General features: G+C 25.9%; 3 protein-coding genes across 6 annotated transcripts; all 3 read right to left on the minus strand.

The window, feature by feature from the left end:
* Nucleotides 1–2: 2 nt before the first annotated feature.
* On the minus strand, nt 3–9,282 carry LOC132917229 (acetyl-coenzyme A transporter 1-like). Of its 4 annotated transcripts, XM_060977867.1 has the most exons (14): nt 8,768–9,282; nt 8,579–8,683; nt 8,269–8,432; nt 8,025–8,179; nt 6,345–6,530; nt 6,141–6,267; nt 5,808–5,970; nt 5,349–5,503; nt 4,626–4,816; nt 3,342–3,526; nt 1,118–1,244; nt 824–1,039; nt 478–684; nt 3–335 (listed from the first exon to the last, which is right to left on the minus strand). In XM_060977867.1, exons 5-14 carry the CDS (start codon nt 6,423–6,425, stop codon nt 321–323), a joined length of 1,467 nt encoding a protein of 488 aa, XP_060833850.1. In that variant the 5' UTR covers nt 6,426–6,530; nt 8,025–8,179; nt 8,269–8,432; nt 8,579–8,683; nt 8,768–9,282; the 3' UTR covers nt 3–320. The 4 variants fall into 4 exon arrangements, with proteins under 4 accessions (XP_060833850.1, XP_060833851.1, XP_060833848.1 ...); XM_060977868.1 differs by lacking the exons at nt 8,025–8,179; nt 8,269–8,432; nt 8,579–8,683; nt 8,768–9,282 and adding an exon at nt 6,836–7,091; XM_060977865.1 differs by lacking the exons at nt 8,025–8,179; nt 8,269–8,432; nt 8,579–8,683; nt 8,768–9,282 and having other exon boundaries at nt 6,345–6,792.
* A 78-nt stretch (nt 9,283–9,360) lies between these two features.
* On the minus strand, nt 9,361–14,983 carry LOC132917228 (acetyl-coenzyme A transporter 1-like). Its single transcript, XM_060977864.1, has 9 exons — nt 14,658–14,983; nt 13,805–13,931; nt 13,125–13,284; nt 12,882–13,036; nt 12,460–12,650; nt 12,075–12,262; nt 11,339–11,465; nt 10,877–11,092; nt 9,361–10,155 (listed from the first exon to the last, which is right to left on the minus strand). Exons 1-9 carry the CDS (start codon nt 14,865–14,867, stop codon nt 9,901–9,903), a joined length of 1,629 nt encoding a protein of 542 aa, XP_060833847.1. The 5' UTR covers nt 14,868–14,983; the 3' UTR covers nt 9,361–9,900.
* Nucleotides 14,984–15,705: 722 nt separating this feature from the next.
* Nucleotides 15,706–23,100, minus strand: LOC132917079 (acetyl-coenzyme A transporter 1-like). The gene is made up of 11 exons (XM_060977623.1): nt 22,764–23,100; nt 21,349–21,543; nt 20,718–21,043; nt 20,411–20,537; nt 19,407–19,566; nt 19,168–19,322; nt 18,682–18,872; nt 18,396–18,580; nt 18,015–18,141; nt 16,809–17,024; nt 15,706–16,335 (listed from the first exon to the last, which is right to left on the minus strand). The coding sequence occupies exons 3-11, from the start codon at nt 20,970–20,972 to the stop codon at nt 16,171–16,173; spliced, it is 1,581 nt and encodes a 526-aa protein (XP_060833606.1). The 5' UTR covers nt 20,973–21,043; nt 21,349–21,543; nt 22,764–23,100; the 3' UTR covers nt 15,706–16,170.

Below are 23,100 nucleotides of genomic sequence, written 5' to 3' on the forward strand. Positions count from 1 at the left end.
AATATTGTAAAATTGTACATCATAATTTATTATCAGTTATTTAAAATTTAAAATATATAACTATATTTATTGATTTTTTAAAATTGTATATAAAAAAAAACCTACACTTAAGGATAATATTATTTGATAATTTTTGATATCGATTTCGAATATTTTTAATGCTGACATAACGACAAAATTATTTTTTGCTTTAACTTTTTCTTGACTCATTAGGTCATCATCCACCATTCAATAATAATGATTTTAGATTCTTAAATCCTTGAATATAATTTTAAACATCCCGTTCTAAATGATGACGGTTGCTTTAGACATTATGTTTTCTACATAGTAACCGTCTAAAATCAAATGGAAATTATGATAAAAAAAAAAGTAGCATAACTATTATAATTTAAACATTGAATCAATGTAAATTTATTTTTCATACATTTATATTTGCTATATAAGTTATATATATATTTTTAATGATTATGTTTTTACATCCGCTAATGTGGAAGAATCAACGTGATTTTCTGATTCTTGAATGTTCATCTTAACAACCCAGTGAGATGGACTCTTACTTTGCAATTCTTCGAGTTTATTCTTAAAAATAATATACCACACGATTCCAATGATGGTACAGATAACTGATTCTACGTAATAACCATTCACTGTTGTGATACAATCTCCTCCATTCGATTTACACTCCTCCATAAAACAATAAAATAATGAAACATAAAATTAAAATTTGTTTTAACTATTTACCAATATCGTTTGCTGTTTTAATAACTACGTATAAATATATAGATTACAAAATGTATTATGAATAGCTTTTTCTGCTGCTTACATTTTGAAGATGTGAATTAGAACAATTATTCTTTGAGTCAAATGAACATTCCATGACTGTTAATAAATCAACCATGGCAAATGAAACCGATGTTGCCAATAGATTTCCTATGTTTGAAAGACTGTTTAATAATGTCATGTAAGTACCACCAAAACGAGCATCACTTATCCGACAATAAAAAGCTACTAAAGCCGTTAACATAATATTATATTGAATCTATAAAAAAATTATTTTTACTTCGTTTAATTTGTTTATCATCGAGATATACTTCTATATAAAATTTAAGTTACTCACATTATTTATTGATCTTATAATCACTAACATCGTGTAATAGTACATTGGAATATGTACGACTCCATTATTTTTTATTAGCTTTGATCCATAATAAATAAGTATAAGAAACATAAAGTTCAAAAGTAATCTGGAATAAATAAATATAACATACATAATAATTTTAAACATGTATCTTAGTTTAAAAAGTATTTTTACATTTTACACTTGAATGGTGATAAAAAGAAAAAAAAAATTTAAAAATTTCCTGTGCCTGTATTCTGTAAATAACTCTGAACGAGTTAAAAGATTTTGAAAATGCCATTGTGTAATAAAAATGATAATATACAATATATATGATGACAATTTCTAGTATCTATTTTTTTTTCTTAACAATAAAATATCAATAATTATTTTACGGTTGAATATGGAATGTTGTGATTATTTGAATTTAAAATGCCCATAAAAAATTAATGAGGCATCCCAGTAGAATTTTTTTTTTGTTATATTTCGGTTAAAAATCTTAATAAAAACCTTGATTTCAATTTTTAAATCTTAGGAATTAAAACGAAAGCGTTTATGAGTTTTTAACTACAAAATAATTTACTAAATATTTTATTATTTTTATGAATTTTTTTTTTATTTCTAAGTTTAGACATTTATAAAAAAATATTATGATATAGATTTTTAAAATTTTTTAATTGAAAAATAAACAACGTATTAAATGTATGTATTAAATTTTCAAGCATTTTTACCTAATAAATACTTTTTAATCGACATTTAAAAAAAAAACAATGACAAATTGTAAATATCTTTTTAAAGTTTATTGAAAGTGTTGTCATTAATATACGATAATATAAACATTTGGTGAAAATATCACTTATTACTGCTTATATACACTCACAGTTATTTGTTTTTAAGTTACGCCAAAAAAATCAAATTTTGATCAGATTTTGTTAAAAATTGAATTTGTGTAAAAATTCATGTTTTCCTTTAATTTGTTGTTTGTTGTTCACAATTTATTATAAAAATAAGTACTGGGAATTTTTTATATTAAATATTTTAATCTCAATTAAGTACAAATTAGATCCAATTTTATATCGAAATAACCGTTTTTGTTAAAATCTAAGCATTTTATCAACAACTCATTTGTAAAAAAAAAAAAAAACATTGTAAAATCAATAAATTCATCAATTCAATCAGAATCTAAAATATAAAATATAATTATTAAATAAAAGAATTAGAGAAATAAAATAATTTATTTTCAAAAATAAAATCTATTAATGGTTTAATTGATAGATGGTCAGTCAACATTTATTCTATAGGCCAATTTATTTATCAAATAAATACATGTTAACAATTGAGAAAAAAATTAATACAAAGTGTTTTTATTTAGAAATATTTAAAATAATTAATATTTTATATATTTTTTACAATATTTTGGCGGAACTTTGAGGATCAAAGTTACTTGATTTGTTATAGGGATCTATATATTTTTTTTAAATTCTTATATGATAAAATTAGTTGTTGGATTTTTGTATAAAAATCAAAATTTGGATGAGTAATTTATGAGTTATAAGTATTTAAAGTTTAAATGAGCGGAGTGGAATGGTACGGAGATACCATATAAAATTTTGGTCTATTATTCCACTCAAAAAAAAAAAATTAAACTATTCTTCCGAATTTTGATTTTTATGTATACAAATATTCCGATAACAATGTAAGAGCCAATTACAATTTATAAAATTAACCTCCAAAATATTGTAAACATATTAATCATTAATAATTCTAAAAAAAAATAGTTTTAAATTAAAATTGTTTCTCTAGCTATTATAATATTTTATATTCATATGATAAAATGGTTATTATATAAATTTTGTATCCCCCTGTGTTATAATCGTGTTAAATTTTTATTAAAAATTATACTCTTCAATGATTTAATTACTCTAGGTAATATAGATTAAGTAGTGATTATAAAAAGAAATAAACATATTATACATTACTTATATATAAATTGAAAGAATTTCATAAAAATTAACATTTAAAATCATTGGCAGTTGATTTTTATGGATCATCATAATAGTTTATTGAAAAATATAAAAATGCATATTCATTCCAGAATAATGAATCTTATTGTTATATCATTATTTTTTATTTTTATTAATTCGGCGTGTTTTAGAGTTTACATTTTAAGACAAAATTTCAACATGGTTAACATTATATATTTAATATAATTAAATTTAAATACTTGATAGGTGTACAATTAAGGAATATGCTCATCGGTTTAGGACCTGCGGTATATTTTGCTGCAATCACTGGTATAATAATGCTTACAAAATACATTCCTGTTAGTATAATCATAATGTTGTCTTTTGGTACACCAATCTCTATAAGTTTCAAGTTCACCACTTTCTCACTTGGTGCAAATCCAATCTTTAAAAATCAATACATAATACTTACAATTGTAATTGATATAATTAAAAATATACTGATTTTTCAAAGAAAATTACTTATAATGTAAATAATTATTACAATAGACTGAAGATAAATTAAAGACTCATAATTTTAATTAAAATAGTAAATAATACTGTGTTAGGTTACTATTATATTATATTGTATTATAATGTTTAAATTATTTGTATCTATGCTTTTAATTGAAATCTACAAATTGATATAAAAACATGAATATTTTATGGGTAATGTGTACTTTTGCCAAAATAATAATGTTCATTTCGTTTAAACCTTGATTTTACAAAAAAATTAAAATATCCAATTCCCATTTCCATAAAAATATGATTTTGAACTCCAAGGTTAAGTAAAAATAAATTTATAAATAACTTTAAGGAAAAAATATTGTAACAATATCTAATAATACTATACTAAAATTCAAATGAATGCATTATAATTGGCCTTGATTAGAGAAAATTTGATATTTTACGTGATGCTATAGTACGAGACATTTTCACCTAATATAGGGAAGTAATTATTTTGAGTTTTGGTATAAATTAAAAAAATTATAGGAAGCATTATGATTGTCAAATATCATAAATGTACATTAATCATATTTTACCTTGATAATTTTTGATACCATGATGATAAAATATGTCTTTTATACGTCGAAGAATTGTCTTTTATGCGACGAAGAATTTTTTAAATAATAATTATAATAAAATAATCAATGAGCATAGTAGAGACTTGGATAGTGGACACTGGACAGGGTAATCTAACTATTGTTTATAAGTTTAATTTATTCATAATCAGTGTTCAGGAAAATGCGTATCAACAGCCGAAAACTAAACAGTTATTTCCACATCCAAGAACACATTATGGTATAGCCACCGCACTCTTTAAAGAAAGATCTACAAAAATACATTTCGGGTGTAAAGGGTAATTGAAATTTATTCGTTTTGGGCGAAAACGGGCCACGGATAAATTATTTCTGGTAAAAAAAAGGTAAGTATGCCAATTATTCAATCAAATATTATACGTATTAGGAAAACTTAAAAGTTAATTCGATTGCACTCATACTTACCACCGAAGTCAACAATGCTATTGATAATATTTTAAAATTGGGTAATTTTAAAATGTCCCATAAAAGCCTATAGTTTTGAAATGTATTAAGCTTAATGTGATCATCTTCTAACCTAGCATCTTTTTCATTTTTGAAAATTGCGATGAAAATTGTAATTGCCACAAACGAAATGGCCCAGACCAAAAATAAACCTGTAATACAGCACATAAGATATACATATTATAATAAATTTAATTATATATTTAAGTATAAATATTATACATTTTAATATAAATTTTATTATAAATGTTTTAAATATTCAATAAATATAGTTACAATTATATAGCGTAAACATTATTTTATAATAATATTTTAATCTTACCCACTATACTAATTAGTAATTATATTATAAATATTTTTAAAAGTATTTTATAATTATACATAGTCTACATCACTTATCACGATTTATGAACATTACACAAAGGTTTGCTAAAAGCCCGATAAATTATGTGTTACTAAAAATAATTTGCGAAAAAATTGATAATGACGCGTTAATATTTTGCATATTTATTATATTAATATAGTATTAAGAATGGAACTTATTGCTGGTAATAGAGTTCATTCAAATCAGATTACGTATCAATGAGCTTGAAAATTTTAATTTTATTAAATATTTTTTGTTCGACACTAGGTAATGATAGTTGTATTTAATGGATGTTAATATTTTTTTTTCTGTCCACTTACTTTTCATGGTAACTATTCCTCCAGCATAAGGCGTTATCCTAAAATATTTATTGCTAAAGTCTTCTGACGTCAATAGAATAAAGGATGCAGCACTCAGCATTGTACCTATTACTGATCCAACTGCAGCACATGTTGATGCATAGCCTACATTATTTCTATATAGAACCATAACGAAACAAAAAAGTTATACACACAATACACACACATATATATAAACATTTATTCTGCTTTATAGCAGCGATTTCCGAACTATTTTCTGCGGTGTGTTTTTTAGACCAAATTCAGCAACGGTGCCCTGCCGTGCATCCCATGTAAGATAGAACAAAATAATACTAATTGACAACGATAAATTATTAAATATGGGCCGTAGACGACGGTGCCTCTATGGTGCACCGCGATGCACTGCAGTTTGGAAACCGCTGATTTATAGTAAACGTGAACGAAAATAACAATACAAACTTTTGCAGCAAAGTCAATGCCCAACCATCAACTGCTATATCTTGTGTGGCGGCCAATAAAGTGCATATAAACACCACAAATGCTAGTTTAATTATGTTCGGTTTTTCATCTGTTTCTGGGAATAATTCGTCGACACTGAGAGCCATATAAAAAAAACATATCCCTATTCAACACAAATCATTGTTAAAGCTAGAAAAATGCAAGCATTTCAATTTTTTAATTATTAGTTTAGCCATTAGGGTTCCGTATAATTTAAGACTTATTATACGCTGATATCTCTATATTTTTAGTCGAAAATAACTAGTACATATATAAAGTAAATGTGTATAATACCTATTAAAAACTGAATTGGAATGAGCCAAGACTTACGCCTCCCAATGTTTTGTATGTAGAGTGAATCCACCAGAGGAGCCCACAATAGTTTTAAGCTAAACGGCCATACAGCTAGACCAATTAAAGCCTAAAAAACCATAACAATACTTTTGCAGTAAAATAATTTAGGTATATTGGAAACTAAAATGTCAAACATATTTTTACCTGTTCATTGTAAGTTACATTTTGTTTGCTTTGCAAAAGTATTGGAATACCGGCGACTAAGCCTAATGGAACACCTTGCATTATGTAAAGCAACAATAATAGAAAAATATTCGGCCAATCTCCTTTCAAATTTGTTTTGGCCAAAATCAATTCGTTTTCTACTACCGATTTTGTTGGTTCGTCTTCCTGAATTGGCAATATCATGCTTGATTATACGATCAATAAAAATTATGATAAAATAACTACGTATTTGTTCGTAAACACAAATATTCAGTATTATGGAGATATTTACAATATTTTATTCGTATTTAGATTGTTATTACCATTAAATAAACCTAAAGCATAAGCACTTAATATCGAAATAAACATAATCGAATAACTGTATAAATGTTTATCAATAAACAGTGTAAAATGTATTTGTACAAATAGCCATATTTGTATTCAGAACTTAAAAGATAGCGAATTATAGATTTTATTATTTGATAAAGCACTTGGCTGTGTATGTATATTGTATGTTTTGTTTTTACACGGGTTAGTTAATTTAGTTATCAATAGTCATATGCATGAATGATAGATAATAGTAATAAATAATAATGCCATCTTGTATGTACAATCGACATCAATATAGTGGCTAATTTTATGTAATTATGTGTCTTGAAATCATAATATCAATATTTTAGTATAAAATATGATAATGAGCTATGTTAATTCAAAATCAAAGAAATAATGAATGAAAAATGCAAATTTGATTTAGAAAAGTTAATATTATGATTTACTATCAGAGATTAAAAATGTAAGATAAATAACTATATAAATTGATTAAGTATCAGAGATTTCATTGGCAGACCGACCAAAATCAGTTTTTCTGCGCATTTCCCAATGATACCCAGCCATAACCGAGCCAGTTTTGATAGCATGGTGACGCAGGAGGTTGCGCAGAATCGGCGCATTCTCTCGCTGGACAGACTATAGTGTATATCACTTATTACGATTTGTTAACATAAAAGCCTAATAAATGATGTGTTACTAAACATTAGCGACGAAACTGATAATGATGCGTTAAAATTATGCATATTATTTGGTATTAATTAATGGAAATTTTTCCTGCATAGAAATATTAATGTTGATTTAACTCTCAAGAATCTTGTCGACAGCGTAGTTGTTATACAGCATTAAACAACATATTTTGTATTTGATTTAACACAAAAAATAGGTATATTCAAACCACATTGTTTGACCATAATTAATATTAAAATAACAATATTATTATTATTATTTCAACTTATTAATATGGTTAGCTTGTAGTTGATAAAAATGTATTGATGTAGATTTCGCATAATCACATGATAGTAAATTCAACGTCATATATTATTTAATATAACCAATAATTGTTGTTATTTTAATCTAATTTGGAAATCAACAAGACCAAAATAGATGGATAATTTGAGAGCCACGCTTAACTAACTATTGTTGTTGTTTCAACATCAAACCAATCTTAGTTGAAATCGTTCAAATTGGTGATGAATCTACAACAGTGTTCTATGTGTGATGGTTTAAGTTAATTCCAAACGTATCGATGTTCTTGAACTTAAATCTTGAATTTAATTAAATATATTTTTTTTAATACTACGTTATTATAATTATATTTAATGGATATTAATTTTGTTTCTGTTGACTTACTTTTCATGGTAACTATTCTTCCAGCATTAGGCGTTATCCTTAAATATTTATTGCTGAAGTTTTCCGACGTCAATAGAATGAAGGCTACGGAGCCCCACATTATACCAATTACTTGACCAATTGAAGCACATGTAGATGAATAGCCTACATTGTTTCTACATAGAACCATAATAATTTACATACATATATATGTTAACAATTATTATATTTTATAGTAAACGTTAACGAAAATAACAATACAAACTTTTGTAGCAAAGTCAATGTCCAACCACCAACTGCAATATCTTGTGTGGTGACCAAGAAATTACATAGAAACACCACAAATACTAGTTTAAGTATATTTGGGTTTTTATTCGTTTTTAGGAATAAGTCGTCGATACTGAGAGCCATATAAAAAAAAACATATTCCTATTCAACATAAATCATTATTAAAACTATAAATATTCAAGCATTTCAATTTTTTAATTGTTTGTTTATAGGTATTATCGTTCCGTACAATTTAAGACTTTTATTTTTAGTTTAAAATAATCTGTGTATACATTAAATGTGCATACCTATTAATAGCTGAATTGGAATGAGACATGACTTACGCCTCCCAATTTTTTGTATATAGAGTGAATCTATTAAAGGTGCCCATAACAGTTTTAAACAGTTTTAGTCTAAAAAAATATAACATATTTATTGTAAAGTAGGTAATTCAAGTATAATATTCTAGATTAAAAATCCCAAATAGGTGCATTTACCTGTTCCTTTTAAGTTACATTGTGTTTGCTTTGCAAAAATAATGGAATAGCGTAAAGTACTAAACCCGCGGGCGTACATTGCATCATATAAATAATATTATTTATACTAATAGAAACATTTCCACGTCGCAATTCGAAAACTTTACTTATTTCTAAATCCATGTTCAGTAAATATAGGTTAGAGTCAGAGTCATAAAATGTACTTACACACATTGTAAGTTCTCGAAATGTACTGTTTGTTGGAAATTTAATATTATTTCCGTACTCTTTATCGATGATTATTACTATTTATTAGTGCCCAGATCGGTATAGACAAAAAAATACAATTATTGTCGTGTGCGCAAACCAGTTATACATTTAATATTACCATAGATCCAAACTAGTTCCGATTTTTCAGGTAAAAATAAAAAATGTTGAAAATAAACAAGTTGCTGCCAATAAAACTTATGTATAAGCATAATATTCTTTGATAATTTTTTGACATCAATATCGAATATTTTAAATAGTCGGACGTTTACAACGTAGATTAACTCACCGATGATTTATCGCAGGTAATTAATAAATACAAAATAGAATAAAAAATGAAGAATATATAAGAGAATAGTAAATAAAATATGTTATTTGTACATAATAATGGTAATAATATATAGCTAATATATATAATAAATTAGTAATAATAGCTATCACTAACGATCGACACAAAAACTTCTCGATTTACGAGACTGGGATTTGGAATTTATTATATTTTTTCTTACTATCTATATTATAGTACTTGATCTAGAACAAAGTTCACATTGAGTAATTTATATAAATTTCAATATAATTTTAGTGCATAAAAACTGTAATTTTAATTTTTAAAACTTTATTACGAATAAAACATCACATGTAATAGAAGATAGAGTGAATAATTTAACTACTTTTTAAAATATTCAAGTCAACATTTATATTTATTCAAGAATAATCGTCAAATTAAATTACCGACCTTTTTGGTTGGTTTAATGAATATTGATGATTTGATAAAATTAATATAATAACAATTATAATTAATAAGTATTAGTTAAACCGTTTAATGTATTTGTCCGGATATTTGTCTAAATATTTTGGGTAATATAATTAAAATTATTTTCCTTAAATTATTTGTTAGTTAACGTCACAGAATGATCGCTTTGGATCACGTTTTTAGAACAAGGTTCAACATCAATTTTGACACTTTCTTCACTTCTTCGATCAACATACACCATCCAGTAAGAAGAACTTTTTGTTTGAAAATTTTTGAACATATTTTTAAACATTCCATACCAAATGAAGCCGATGACCACACATATGATGATTTCTACATAGTAACCGTCCACAGTTATAAGGCAATTACCACCATTTGTGTTACACGTCTATACAAATTAAAACCATATTCAAGTTAATATAATATTAAATAAAACGATTATTATTCATTATAAAAACAACTTATTATAATTTTCATATAAGATGATTTAAACAAATCCATATAAACAGACTTTTTGTTTAGTATAAACAGAAATTCATCAACTATACGACCTATGCATCGTCGTCGTGCTTACAAAATAGTTTACCTAGGTACTATTGTAGTGGCGTACTTAGTATTTTCAAAATAGTTCTCACATTTAGCCAATTCTAGTAGGTAGTTATAATAATTAATTTATCATTAATCATGTGTGAGGAGAATTTATTTATTTTGTATATTATGACTTAATAGTATAATCATGATGTAAATTATCTCGTGATAGCGATAAGTATGGCTTCATTGCTTACTATACATTTTATCATTATCAATCAATTTGTCTTATACACAAAATTTAAAAAACACAGAAAACATATTAAACTCCTACGTTGCCTTGTTAGCACACTTTTGGGCTATACACAACATAATATTGATTCAATTACCACTTTTTTATGTTTCCGCAATAACATTAAGATATTATAAACGGCTTTTGATGAATATACTACTTACGAGGATTATTTTTTTTTCTTTTTAACCATAATTATACATTTTCTATATATAAATAAGGTAAACAATAGTATATTTAAAGTATTAAAAATAATAACTTAAGCTTAATTAAATGATCAATGTCTTACGTTTTTTAAATCCGCTGTAGAACAATTATTGTCAGAATCGTTTGAACACTTTTTAAACGTTAAAAAGTCGATAAATTTTAGTCCTATAGATGACGAATAGGTCATTCCAAAATTTGAAACTGTGTTCAACAATGTCATATATATTCCACCAAACCGATAGTCACTTATTCGAGAGAAAAATGCTGTTATGGCTACAAGCATTATGTAGGAGAGTGCCTATATACGTAAACATGTTTAAAGAAAAAACTGTTAAATTACAATTTAATGTGAATCTAATATTATAGGTTCATAAATGTATAGTTTTATCGACCTAAATTCTTATATTATATAGGTACATATCATTACAACTTTTACCAAATGTAGTTTTCAATGTAGATTATATATTTTAAAGGTATGTATATTACACTGTTTATAGTATGATATAATAGTTTCATAAATATTAAACACAGTTTATCAACTTACCTCACTTACTGCGTTTAAAAATCCTAAGACTAAATAGTAATATACTGGTACGTTTAATACCCCATTGCGATATATAATCATTGGTGTAAAATAAATAAAAGCAATATATGTAAAACTCCAGATTAATCTGAAACAAACAATTATTAAACATGAAAATATAGAAATCATAATTTATTCGGTATATTAATGTCATGCATTCGTGTTGTTAATTGTTAAAATCCTAAGGGCGTAATTAAAATTGCAATAATATGTATATTGTACATATTATAATATACTAGGTATTCAAGGTTAAATAAAATATTACAAAAGTAAAAGTGGCGCGGACAGTAAGTAGTACTAGACACATACAATTTGTAAATTCTTATGGGGCATCGTGATGTGGCTTATTAATATTCTGTAAAAACATCTTACAGTCAATTTTAAGTTTTTTTTTTACGTTATTGAAAATTCAAATTTCAATCATTATAGTATATAATAATATCATATTATCAAATGATGAAAAAATGTTTACATTATTTCTATCTACCTGCCAATCAAATTTAAATTCATATGTGTTGAATTCGTTGGATATTGTATACCTAATGGTATATGCAAGTATATACTTATTACTGAGTATGTATTATTAGTTCTATCATGTCATATTACACCAAACTCTAAAGAAAAAAAACTATACACCCGATGCGTAAAATTAATAAAAATTAATTATTATATATTAAATTATATTATAACTGTCTACTTGATGGGCATCGACTTTAAACACACACTCATCGGTTTTGGACCCGATGTATACTTGGATACAGCGAATGGTGTTAAAATCTTTACTGCAAACATCGCTGTAGTGAGTACCATTATATCATCTTTGGGTATGCCGACTTCGACAAGTTTCAAATAAACTAAAGAATTTCTCATCGCAGAAAATCCAACCTGTTGTTAACAAAATAAACAAAACAATTTTATTATTAAACTTATGTACAGTATTAACATTTTTCTAATAACTTGATTTTTGCATTATTAAGAACAATAAAAATTGATTGCTAATAACTGAGAGTTTTTCAAATTTAAATACGAGTATATCTCGTATTACATGCGTATATTCCTATTTTCTTTTTTTGTATAATTACCTTCATTGTTAGTAATGCTATCAATAATACACGAAGATTAGGTAGTTTTATAATATCCCAAAGTAATTTATAACTATTAGTAACGCAAGGCTGTGCATAATTATCTTCCAATTTAATATCCTTTTCTTTTTTAAATATACCGATTAAAGTTGCTACTAATATGAATAAAATGCCGCAAATGAAAAATAATCCTATGTAAAAAAAAACATATCATATCATATTCAGTCCCTATAGTATAATTGTATATCTTTTTTTTTTTTTTAATAATTATTTTTTTCGATATAGAACCAAAAAATTGAATTTGTATCTAAAAATAAAACTTGGTTAAATAGGCTTATAGTATTAAACATATATGTAATATTTTTAGTTAATTTGTATCACAAAATAAAAACGACATTCTTACACATTAGGTACTTACTTACTTTCGAGAGTCATAATACCTCCCATGCCGGGTGTGAGTCGTAAATGTTTGTTACAGAAGTCTTCGGATGTTAGCAGAACGGGAATCACGGAACCTATCATGATGCCAATTGCAAACCCCGAAGAACTGCATACAGACGAATAACCAACATTGGCTCTATTAAAAACAATTTCCACTTTAAATAATAATGTATTATTATCGGGGTTTCATTCAAAATGTCAAAAGAAATAATTATTTTATTCACTTTTTCAGCATTGTCAGTGCCCAACTGTCGACTACTATGTTCTGCGTCGAAGCCAGCAGATTGAGCACGAAGAACACGCACGTTAATATTAATATGTTAGGTTTTCCTGTTTCGGGTATCCAGTCATTGATGTTATTCGCCGTATAAATCAAAAACACCCCTTTTCATTTATGATGCGAAAAAAAAATAAAAAAAAATTGTGAACAACAATAATAATAATGTTATTAAGTTATACGTATACGATTACGCAATAAAGTTGCATCCAAAAACCGCACAATTTTGATTTTGACCCTAAAAAGGTTGATACACAAAAACCGCACAGTTATCGGTCATTTTGTAACAAATTATCGCACACTATTTTTAGTGAAAATATTGAAAAGATAAGATTATAAGATAAATACTATACAATAATCAAGTCTTTAGTTGCCACTAAAGATGTCTATTTATTTTTAGGAGCGTTTGTTTCAATTTTGAGAAGAATTTTTACGTGACTGAGATCATATAAAGTTTTTAAATAACGTCGGCAGTCGATTTCAGCCAATCAACCTTGGATACGACAATTTTTAAAATTGTGCGGTTTTAACCTACCAAAAGTATGCTGTTTTGTCCTGTATTTTATCAAAAGTGTGCGGTTTTTTGGAGTCAACGTACAATAAGTAATCGAAAAGAACAATAATTACCCATTAAGTATTGAACCGGCAGGAGCCATGATTTTCGTTTTCCTATCCATTGTACATAATGGACGTCTACTAACGGAGCCCAAAGTAGTTTTAGACTATAGGGCCATAGGGCGTAACTCAATAACGCCTAAACAACATAATACATAAATATGTACTTAATGTAGGTGCATCGTATAATAAAACTGTTGCAGTAACTGTCTACGACTGTGAACCGTATAATATGATCTATATACAACTACCACATGATATTTTCTTATTGCATATATTATAAATACAATTGGATTTGGAAAAAAAATATACACTTAAAAAACTATTAATAAAAATAGACGATTGTTTTGAATAATTCACCTACGGTTCAAAGGACAGATCACAGGTAGGTATGTGTTATTATAATTATTATTTATATATGAAACTATTTAAAAATTATTCCAGTCGATTTCTGTGTTTTTAAAAATGCAATTTATTTTTGAATGATTTTATTACTTTTTTAATGATTTACTATAAACACGTTTCAGTATAAATTGATATATTATTATTGATCTCAAATTGAAAAGTTGAGCATAATTTTATTGGGCTTAAAAAACGAAAAATATATTTTAATTTTTAACTTATCATAATTTATGGTTATTGATTTTCTCATCATACGAAAAGCAAATACAAAATTCGCAGTCTTTATGTGTACTTATACTTAATTATATATATATTATTACTTATTAGATATAAAATATTCTTCAAGGAAAAATTTCATTGCTCTGAATGTTACGACCTTTGGAGCGTATTAATAAACAAAACGATTAAATAACGTATTTATCAATTTATTATGTTATTAATTAGTTAAAACATTATAAATTACCTGTTCTCCATAAGTTACTACTTTTTTGCTTTGCAGAATTATTGGTAGAGCTGAAATTGAAAATCCAAAAGGAATTCCTTGCATTATGTACAATAATATTAATAAAAATAAGTTCGGCCGGTCTCCCTTTAAATTTGGTTTAGTCGACATCGAGTGAAGTGTCACATCAAGTTCTTCAGATGCATTGTTAATTTTCTGTGGGTTTGTCATGTTTGTTCACCGTTAGTATAAATGGAACAATTGCTCTGTGAACATAATATTAGTAAACCTAATACTTATAAAATGTATTTTAACTGTGAACAGTATAATCTGGATTTGAAAAATACTAAATAATTTATGAATAAGTTTATCAGAATATTATTTTATCATAATTTCGTGACCTATTGTATGTAATGAATCTTACAACAAATTAAATTGTTTTGATAACATAGCATTTTTATTTCATGTTATGCTAATTAAGGTTAATATAAACACGTAATCGTTAGAAATATTTAAAATTTAAGTTTTTTTTTTTAAATTATTGGAACGAAATATTATTGCTTTATGGTTTTTGTTTGAATACTTAGTCTTTATACTTTAAAATTAAAAATACGACTGCATATCGTACTGCATCCGCTCGTGGTTGGATATCAAATATATTTTTATCATTAGTTTAATTAACGTCAGGTAAATTTTTATATTATGTATATAAAAACCATATATTTTAACTCAGCCTACATGTTATTATTAACAGAAATTAACTTTTTAAAAAAACGTTGTTTTACATTCAAGTTACCTATAGTAGTATTATATGTATTTAATATTTATTGTATATATTGAATACAGTATTGTTTACAAAATAAAAACTCATGGATCAATAAAATTCATAGATTAAATTAATATAAATGTGAAATCGTTTTTCACAAACCACATTTTGGTCCTTTCATTTTTTTTTTTTTATCAATTAACATCAATTTGTATACAAACATTCACATCATCTTAGATATGATTAAATTATTCTACATAATAGTAAATAAACAGTAAATATAATATCTATTACAACAAATAATAATGTGTTTAATAAACAGTAATTTATTTATTTAAAACATTACGGGCAAAGCCGAAATTTATAGTAAATATCATATAGTACATTTTAATAGATAGATAACAATACGTTAAGGTGGTCATGATAGGAAGGTAAGTTGTTTATTAGTCATGCGCAACATGTAGATAGTATAGACACTAGACAGCAACAAAATTTCGTAGTAGTAACTTTTTTCGGTAATATATTAATACACATACATATTTGGGCGTAGGACAATATTTAACAATTCTTATTTCTAAGCTTTAAATTAGTTTTAATCAAATAATAATTTAAAAAAACAATAAAATACAATTCAACAGTATAACTATCAGACACAATATAAATAAACGTACAAATATGAACATTTTTTAGAATATTCTACGAATAATATTTGTTATCGAACCCCTAAGTTGTTTAAGTTGTTAACTCTCATTTGTTTTCTCGATTTGATCAATGTAAGTCCACTTGCCAATTAGAAGGACTCTTTGTTTGAAGGTTTTTTATGGTTTTTTTGTACAAAAAATACCAAACGATTCCAATCATCATGCACACTGCAACTTCTATATAGTAACCATTTACAATACTGATGCAATCGCCATTATTTGTTTTGCACATCTATCAATAAAACAAATTTTGAATAAGACAATTGTTCAATAGGTATATAATATTAAATTAATGTTGTAAAATCCAACGGAACGATAAAAAAGTAATATATGGCGCATAAGTAGGTATCCTGATGTAAGGAAATATGAGTATTTTTGTGTATTTTTTGGGTTAGTGGTTTTTAAAATCAGGGATGAAACATAATAATATATTTAGGTACATTTTGTAAATATTAAAACATGTCCCCCCATCATTCGTAGACAAATAATGATGGCATTACGTTATTAATTTATTATTGAGACAAAAAAAATTCAGCTTGATAAAATCAAATAATTTCTCGAATTAGTGTTCCATATGAACATTTTAGAAACACATTAAAGGTCCGAGACACGAGTTATTTGTGTAAGGTGAATTAAAAAAGAAACAAAAAACATTTTGATAATCAATTTCTTGGACAATCTATTAATGCTTATTATATTGCTTACGTTTTTTAATTGTATCGTAGAACAATTATTAGAATCGTTGTTTGAACATTTACTAAACGTTAGCACGTCAACCATTCGCAGTGCCAAAGTGTTTGATAAAACCCATCCAAAACTGGCAATTGTTGACAACATCGTCATGTATGTACCGCCAAAACGTGAGTCGCATATCCGAGAGAAAAATCCCAGTGTAAAAATGTACATAGTGAATGCCAAAATCTAAAATCAAAACAATTTAATCATCGTTTACTTATTAGTTCACGTTTTAAATATAATAAATATACATAATATTAAATTATTAGAAAATGTTTCTAAATAGCAAGGTGTGTCTAGGGTATTTTGGAATATTGTATTATTTTTCTTTTAGTAATAGTAAGGGTTGAGTTTATTATTTTCAAAAAAATTACATAAATTATTCAGGTATATATTATAATATTATATCACATTATATTATTATTGTTATTAAATTATATGTCAATTTCTAACATACCAACTGTAAAACGGTGTGAATTTGTATGTGATGTATAAATATTTCAAAATTAGTCTAAATATTTTGAAAGTATCATTGTAGGTAGAAAATATTAATTTACGCGATGGCAACAATTTTTAGATTTTAAACGATTAATATTTTTTGGATTAAAAAAAAAAATCAAAAACTATTTTATGAAAAACTGAAATAAAAATCTTACTTTTTTCATTATATTTTTTTTTAAGTTTAATCGCTATTTTAAAAGTACGAAGAATTTTTTACTTTTAGGATCCAGTAAAATTTAGATCCGATTTACTACCAATATCTAGGTACCCTTTTATCGTGTTGAAAATGTAATCAAATTTTCTTTTCTAAAACATAAATGTTCAAAAACAAACTAAAATATGTATTCATAAAAAAAATAAATACTGATCGTTGTAGACTCTGTTAACTCGTAGTAAAATTTATACATCGATCTGCTCAAAATTTAAAATGTACATCATTTGTGTGAATTGAGATTAATAGACATTATTTAATTGCATATAATAAATAATGTATGTATTTTAGTGTTTGCGGCTAATCCCTTGATTTTTAAATTTAAATGTTATTACCTACTTAATATATTTTAGTGTAATTTGATTAATTTAAGTTTTTAGTGTTGAACACTTTTTCGTGTTCACAAATGGTAATGATGTAAAAAGATATTATATATATATTAACTTAAATATTTATCAACTAACCTCATGTATTATACATATAAATACTAAAATAAAATAATAATATGTTGGAATATTTACAACACCATTGCTTTTAATCAAATTTGGCGTGTAGTAAATTAATGCGACATAAGGAATGCTCCAAAGTAACCTGAAACATAATTAATAAAAATATCATAATTTATTAGTTTACATTTCAGATACAATATTTAAATTGCTGGTCAATAATGTTTTACAACTTTTATGGCGTTTTATTGATTTTTGTAGCTTTAAATAGTTAATATTATTGTCTTATAGTAATCAAAACTATTTTTTTTTTAACTAATTTAAGAAGACAAATCAAGTTTATAAATATGTATAGATATTATACATATATATTTTGTATCAATATTTTTTTATTCATACCTGATTGGCATTAATTTCATGTATGCACTCATCGGTTTTGCACCTGAAGTGTATTTTGATACAATGAGAGGTATAATCATTTTAACTATATACATCGATATAGTTATTATCATTATGTCATCTTTAGTTATACCGGCATCAATTAGTTTAAGGTTTGACACAGAATCAGTTGCCGAAAATCCAATCTAAATAAAAATAATAATACTTCATCGATTAATACTGCATACTACAATAGTGATAATTAAAGTTTAAAATGATTAATTATAATACTATATACAATATTCACCTTCATTGTTAACAATGCTATTGCCAATACACGAATATTAGGCAACTTTAAAATTTTCCACAGGAGTTGATAACTTTGAAGAACATTAATTTTAACGTGCCCCTCTTCTAGTCTGTTATCCTTTTCTCTTTTGAATATACCAACTAATGTTGTTATCAATATAATTGTAATACTCCAAAAATACAAAAAACCTAGTGCAAATTATAATATAAAAGTCTTATAATTTAAAATATTTAAAAAAATTTCTAATAATTAACGTTTACATTATTAATACTTAATTTATGTACTTAACAATATCAATTTTAATCACAGTTATTGATTAATTGACACATTATAAAAATAAAAAGATATTCAATAATTAAGTATAAAATTATTAAAAATATAAATAATTATTATATTTAAATGGTATTACCAAAATAATCTAAATACCAGTAGTCTTATTCTTAATAATGCTGTACGTGCATTTTGCACTGCTTAGTTGCGTACCTTTTATAGTGATTATTCCTTCTGTGCTTTGTGTCGTCCGTAAGAATTTATTACAGAAGTCTACCGACGTAAGTAAAACGGGACAAATAGTACCAATAAGCACACCCAACGCTACACCCGTTCCATTACACGTGGACGCATGACCCACGTTGTTCCTAAGAAAATAATTTTAAAATCATTAAGCTGTTTATATTGTCAGTATCCGATCATAATTTTAAATGTCAGTTCGCGCAACTAACTTTTTAAGCATTGTCAGTGCCCAACCATCGACAACTATATCTTGCGTTGCGGCCAAGAAGCTAATGACACCAAACGTAAACACCAGCGCTTTGAAATTAGGTACTTCAGACTCGGGCAACCACTCGTCGATGTTAGTGGCCGTATAGTACAAAAATGCCCCTAATCATCACATCGATAATGTTAAGTGAAAATGATTCCAGTAAAAGTATAGTCATGAACTCATGAATAAAACATTAAAAATAAATTAAAAAAATGGGTAATATTATTATTATTATTATTATTATTGGAATCGTTTAAAATTCCAATTTGGAATCTTTATTATTTATTTTATAAGCGTATGGTTTTTTAGAGAGTTACAGTTATAAATAAGTTAAATAATTCTAAACAATTTTAGAGTTCGGATTATTGTATTTGTATCTGAAAATTTGTCAAAAACTTAAATATTTGATAACTGTACAATTTAAATAATTGCATATCAAACATGTTCTACGTCTTAGTTATATTTTATCAAACATATTGTACACATTTTTAATGCATATTCATAATTTTAGAACGGAAGAATATTAAATAGTTATACCTATCGACTATCTTTAGAAACAATTGAACAATTCCATAGTTTTATCTTTAATACATAGAGTGTATTGCCCTATAATTTTATGATTGAGAGTCCCACGCATATTTTATTAGAAAGTATGGTATTGTTACTACATTAAGTGGACACGTATGTACTATGACAAAAAGTTAAAACTGATTAACGAAATATATAGTTGAAGCTAAAAATATTACATAATATCAACGAAATATGTTCTTAAGTTAATTCGTATTATTATATAAAATATATGAATTTCTAACTAAATTTATTAAAGAAAGTTTCCAATAAAACGCATTCATAAAAATAGAATAATAAATGTTATGACAGCTGCGTATTTAGATTTGTTTAATCATCACATTTGTATGTGTTAAATATCTCAAGTGTTTAGAAGAAAATAATATATTTGTATACCCATTAAGTATTGAATGGATATGAGCCAAGATTTTCGTCTGCCTATCCATTGTACATACAGTGAATCTACTATTGGGGCCCATAAAATTTTTACACTGTATGGCCACGCAACTAAACTGAAAAAAGCCTGAAAAAAGTACATATTTAATACTACATTTATAAGTAAGTAAATAACTATTTAGTTATTTATAAATACATATTATAATGATGTTCGTAGTATTATGAAATACACAAATCGTTATATGCACATCTATTACCGAATTTTAATTAGTTACATTAAGTATAATATTCTTAAACTAAAATTTACCTGTTCTTTATAGGTCACTATTTTTTTACTTTGAAAAATTATCGGAAAAGCGATGACTAAGCCCAAAGGTAATCCTTGTATTGTGTACAATAATATCAATAAAAAAAAGTTCAGCCAATCACCCTTCAAGTTTGGTTTGGCTGGCAAAGACCGAGATGAAACTTCAAATGTTCCTAATTCTTTTTTTTCTTCTTCTTCTTCTTCTTCTTCTTCTTCTCCTCCTTGTTCTTCTTCTTTATTTAGTGATTTTTCCATGTCCACACTACAAACCCTCCGTTTGATTATAAATTATATATGTATTGAAAGTTTTGAAACTTTGTATTGCACTAACGATAGAAAAAAATTAACGAAAACATAATTTTTTTATTATTTTTATTAACTTAAAAATTAATTAATAATGGTACGATCATACAATAGTATTAATATTGTAATTAAATATAATATACGAATATACGATTAGCTATATGGTTAAAATATTATAGTTTAGTTTGAATGTAACGTATAAAAACTGATATTACAAAGTTGTATACTCCTGACTCCTGGGAAATAAATTATAGCAATGGATCCTATAGTAATTTTATATTTTTATCGATTGCTGCAAAATATTATTGTTGAAATTATTAATACTCACATAAGGAATACTGCATACAAATTATATGATGTAACTAGTCCGTCACTTATGATATTATGAATAGTTAATGTTGCTACACGCAGAAAATCTTTTATCGGTGTTGTTATGTTGTGGTGGTGGCAGTTGTAGTGATATTATATGGAATAGGGATAGATATCAATCACGCCAATCGATTGGTGTTTTTACAATAAATTTCTGCAATAATTACAGTATCAATAGATAGTGATTATTATAAAATAAATGTGTATTATTAAACATACTTTAAAATATACACATATAATATAATATACAAATATTACGCATATTATAATAATTATTATACTCTAGTAGTCTATTATGGTTCTTGTAAGTGACTATAATTTAACAGGTTATTAAAATTAATGTACCAAGAGACAAACGATTATAAATAAAAATTAATATGTATATAGACTTGATGATATAAACTATCATTTTCGCCGAGAAGTAAATAAATAAAAACAACTAACACGTACTGAATCAATATCAATAGGGAATAAAATATATTATACAATTCCGGTGTTTGATAACGCAGGTCAATATTGCGTTAAACTTTGCAATTAGTTTAATGTATACGAAATACACAAATATTGTTCGCACAATATAATACGTATGATTATATAAAATGATGTTCGAAAGGGAATCCTATTTCAGTAAAATAATACATCAAATACCAATAGTTAGAGTAATTAAATATATGTCAATAAACAATGGCAAATACACATTTATGTAAAATTAATATTATTGCAATTTTATAATTTTTACGAAGATTTGAATCATAATAAATGTATATATTGTTACTATAAACTATATTTTTTTAGGACTTGGGTGAACGCGGATAGAGGCCAGTTGCTTCCCCAAAAAATCTTATAGATTTGCAAAACTATATTTTCTCATGAAAAATTAAACTTATCAGTAACCACATTTGGAATATTACCTTGATGTTTAAGTGACAAAATGTTTTTAGTAAATGTATATTTAAAAATGCCAATAGTAAAATACTGTTGTTTACAATAGATTCGGTTTCCATCCCGATTTAAAAAAAATTAAAAATAACAGTTATCTGTTATTATTATTATATAATGACGTGTAATGGTTAATACTGATATTAAGAGTTATGATATTATATTATATAATATTTAGTAACTCATACACATTACACTAGCCTTGCTTATAATATTATCAACCACGCATAGGATATTTATTATTTTGTCTAAATAGATTCGTTTGGTTTTCTATCAAAGTGAAAGGGCCCAAAGTAAAAAATCAGAACAACAATTTACATCCACAAATGGCGATGATGTGATAAATGGTGCCGGACAAACTGCATATATTAATAAGTTGTTATTATAAATATACATTACAAGTAGAAACTATTAATACGTTTATTAGGTACAGACCGTTGTGGATTACGTTATCGGACGATGCCGTGGGCTACATGTTTGATGTTACGTGATATTAATGTATCATTATAAAACGGCGGTCATGTTTACTGTCGAGGACGAATTTGCAATTTTCCGGTGGCCTCCGCTGGCTTAAACGCATATAAATATCTGAACGAAGCGCCAAGACACGCGCGCGGTCTAAAACACTGCTGTTGCTGTTGCTTGCGATGACGCCCCGACCGATTGTGAGAATCGCTATTTCACAACTCAGCACGTCGTGCGACCGGAGTAGACTAAGACTCTGAAACGACTATACCGTGTACATAGTATCTCCAATATCCGGTGCCCACGG

The sequence above is a fragment of the Rhopalosiphum padi genome, chromosome 1, assembly GCF_020882245.1.
Source record: "Rhopalosiphum padi isolate XX-2018 chromosome 1, ASM2088224v1, whole genome shotgun sequence".
In the NCBI taxonomy this organism is placed as follows: Eukaryota; Metazoa; Arthropoda; class Insecta; order Hemiptera; family Aphididae; genus Rhopalosiphum; species Rhopalosiphum padi.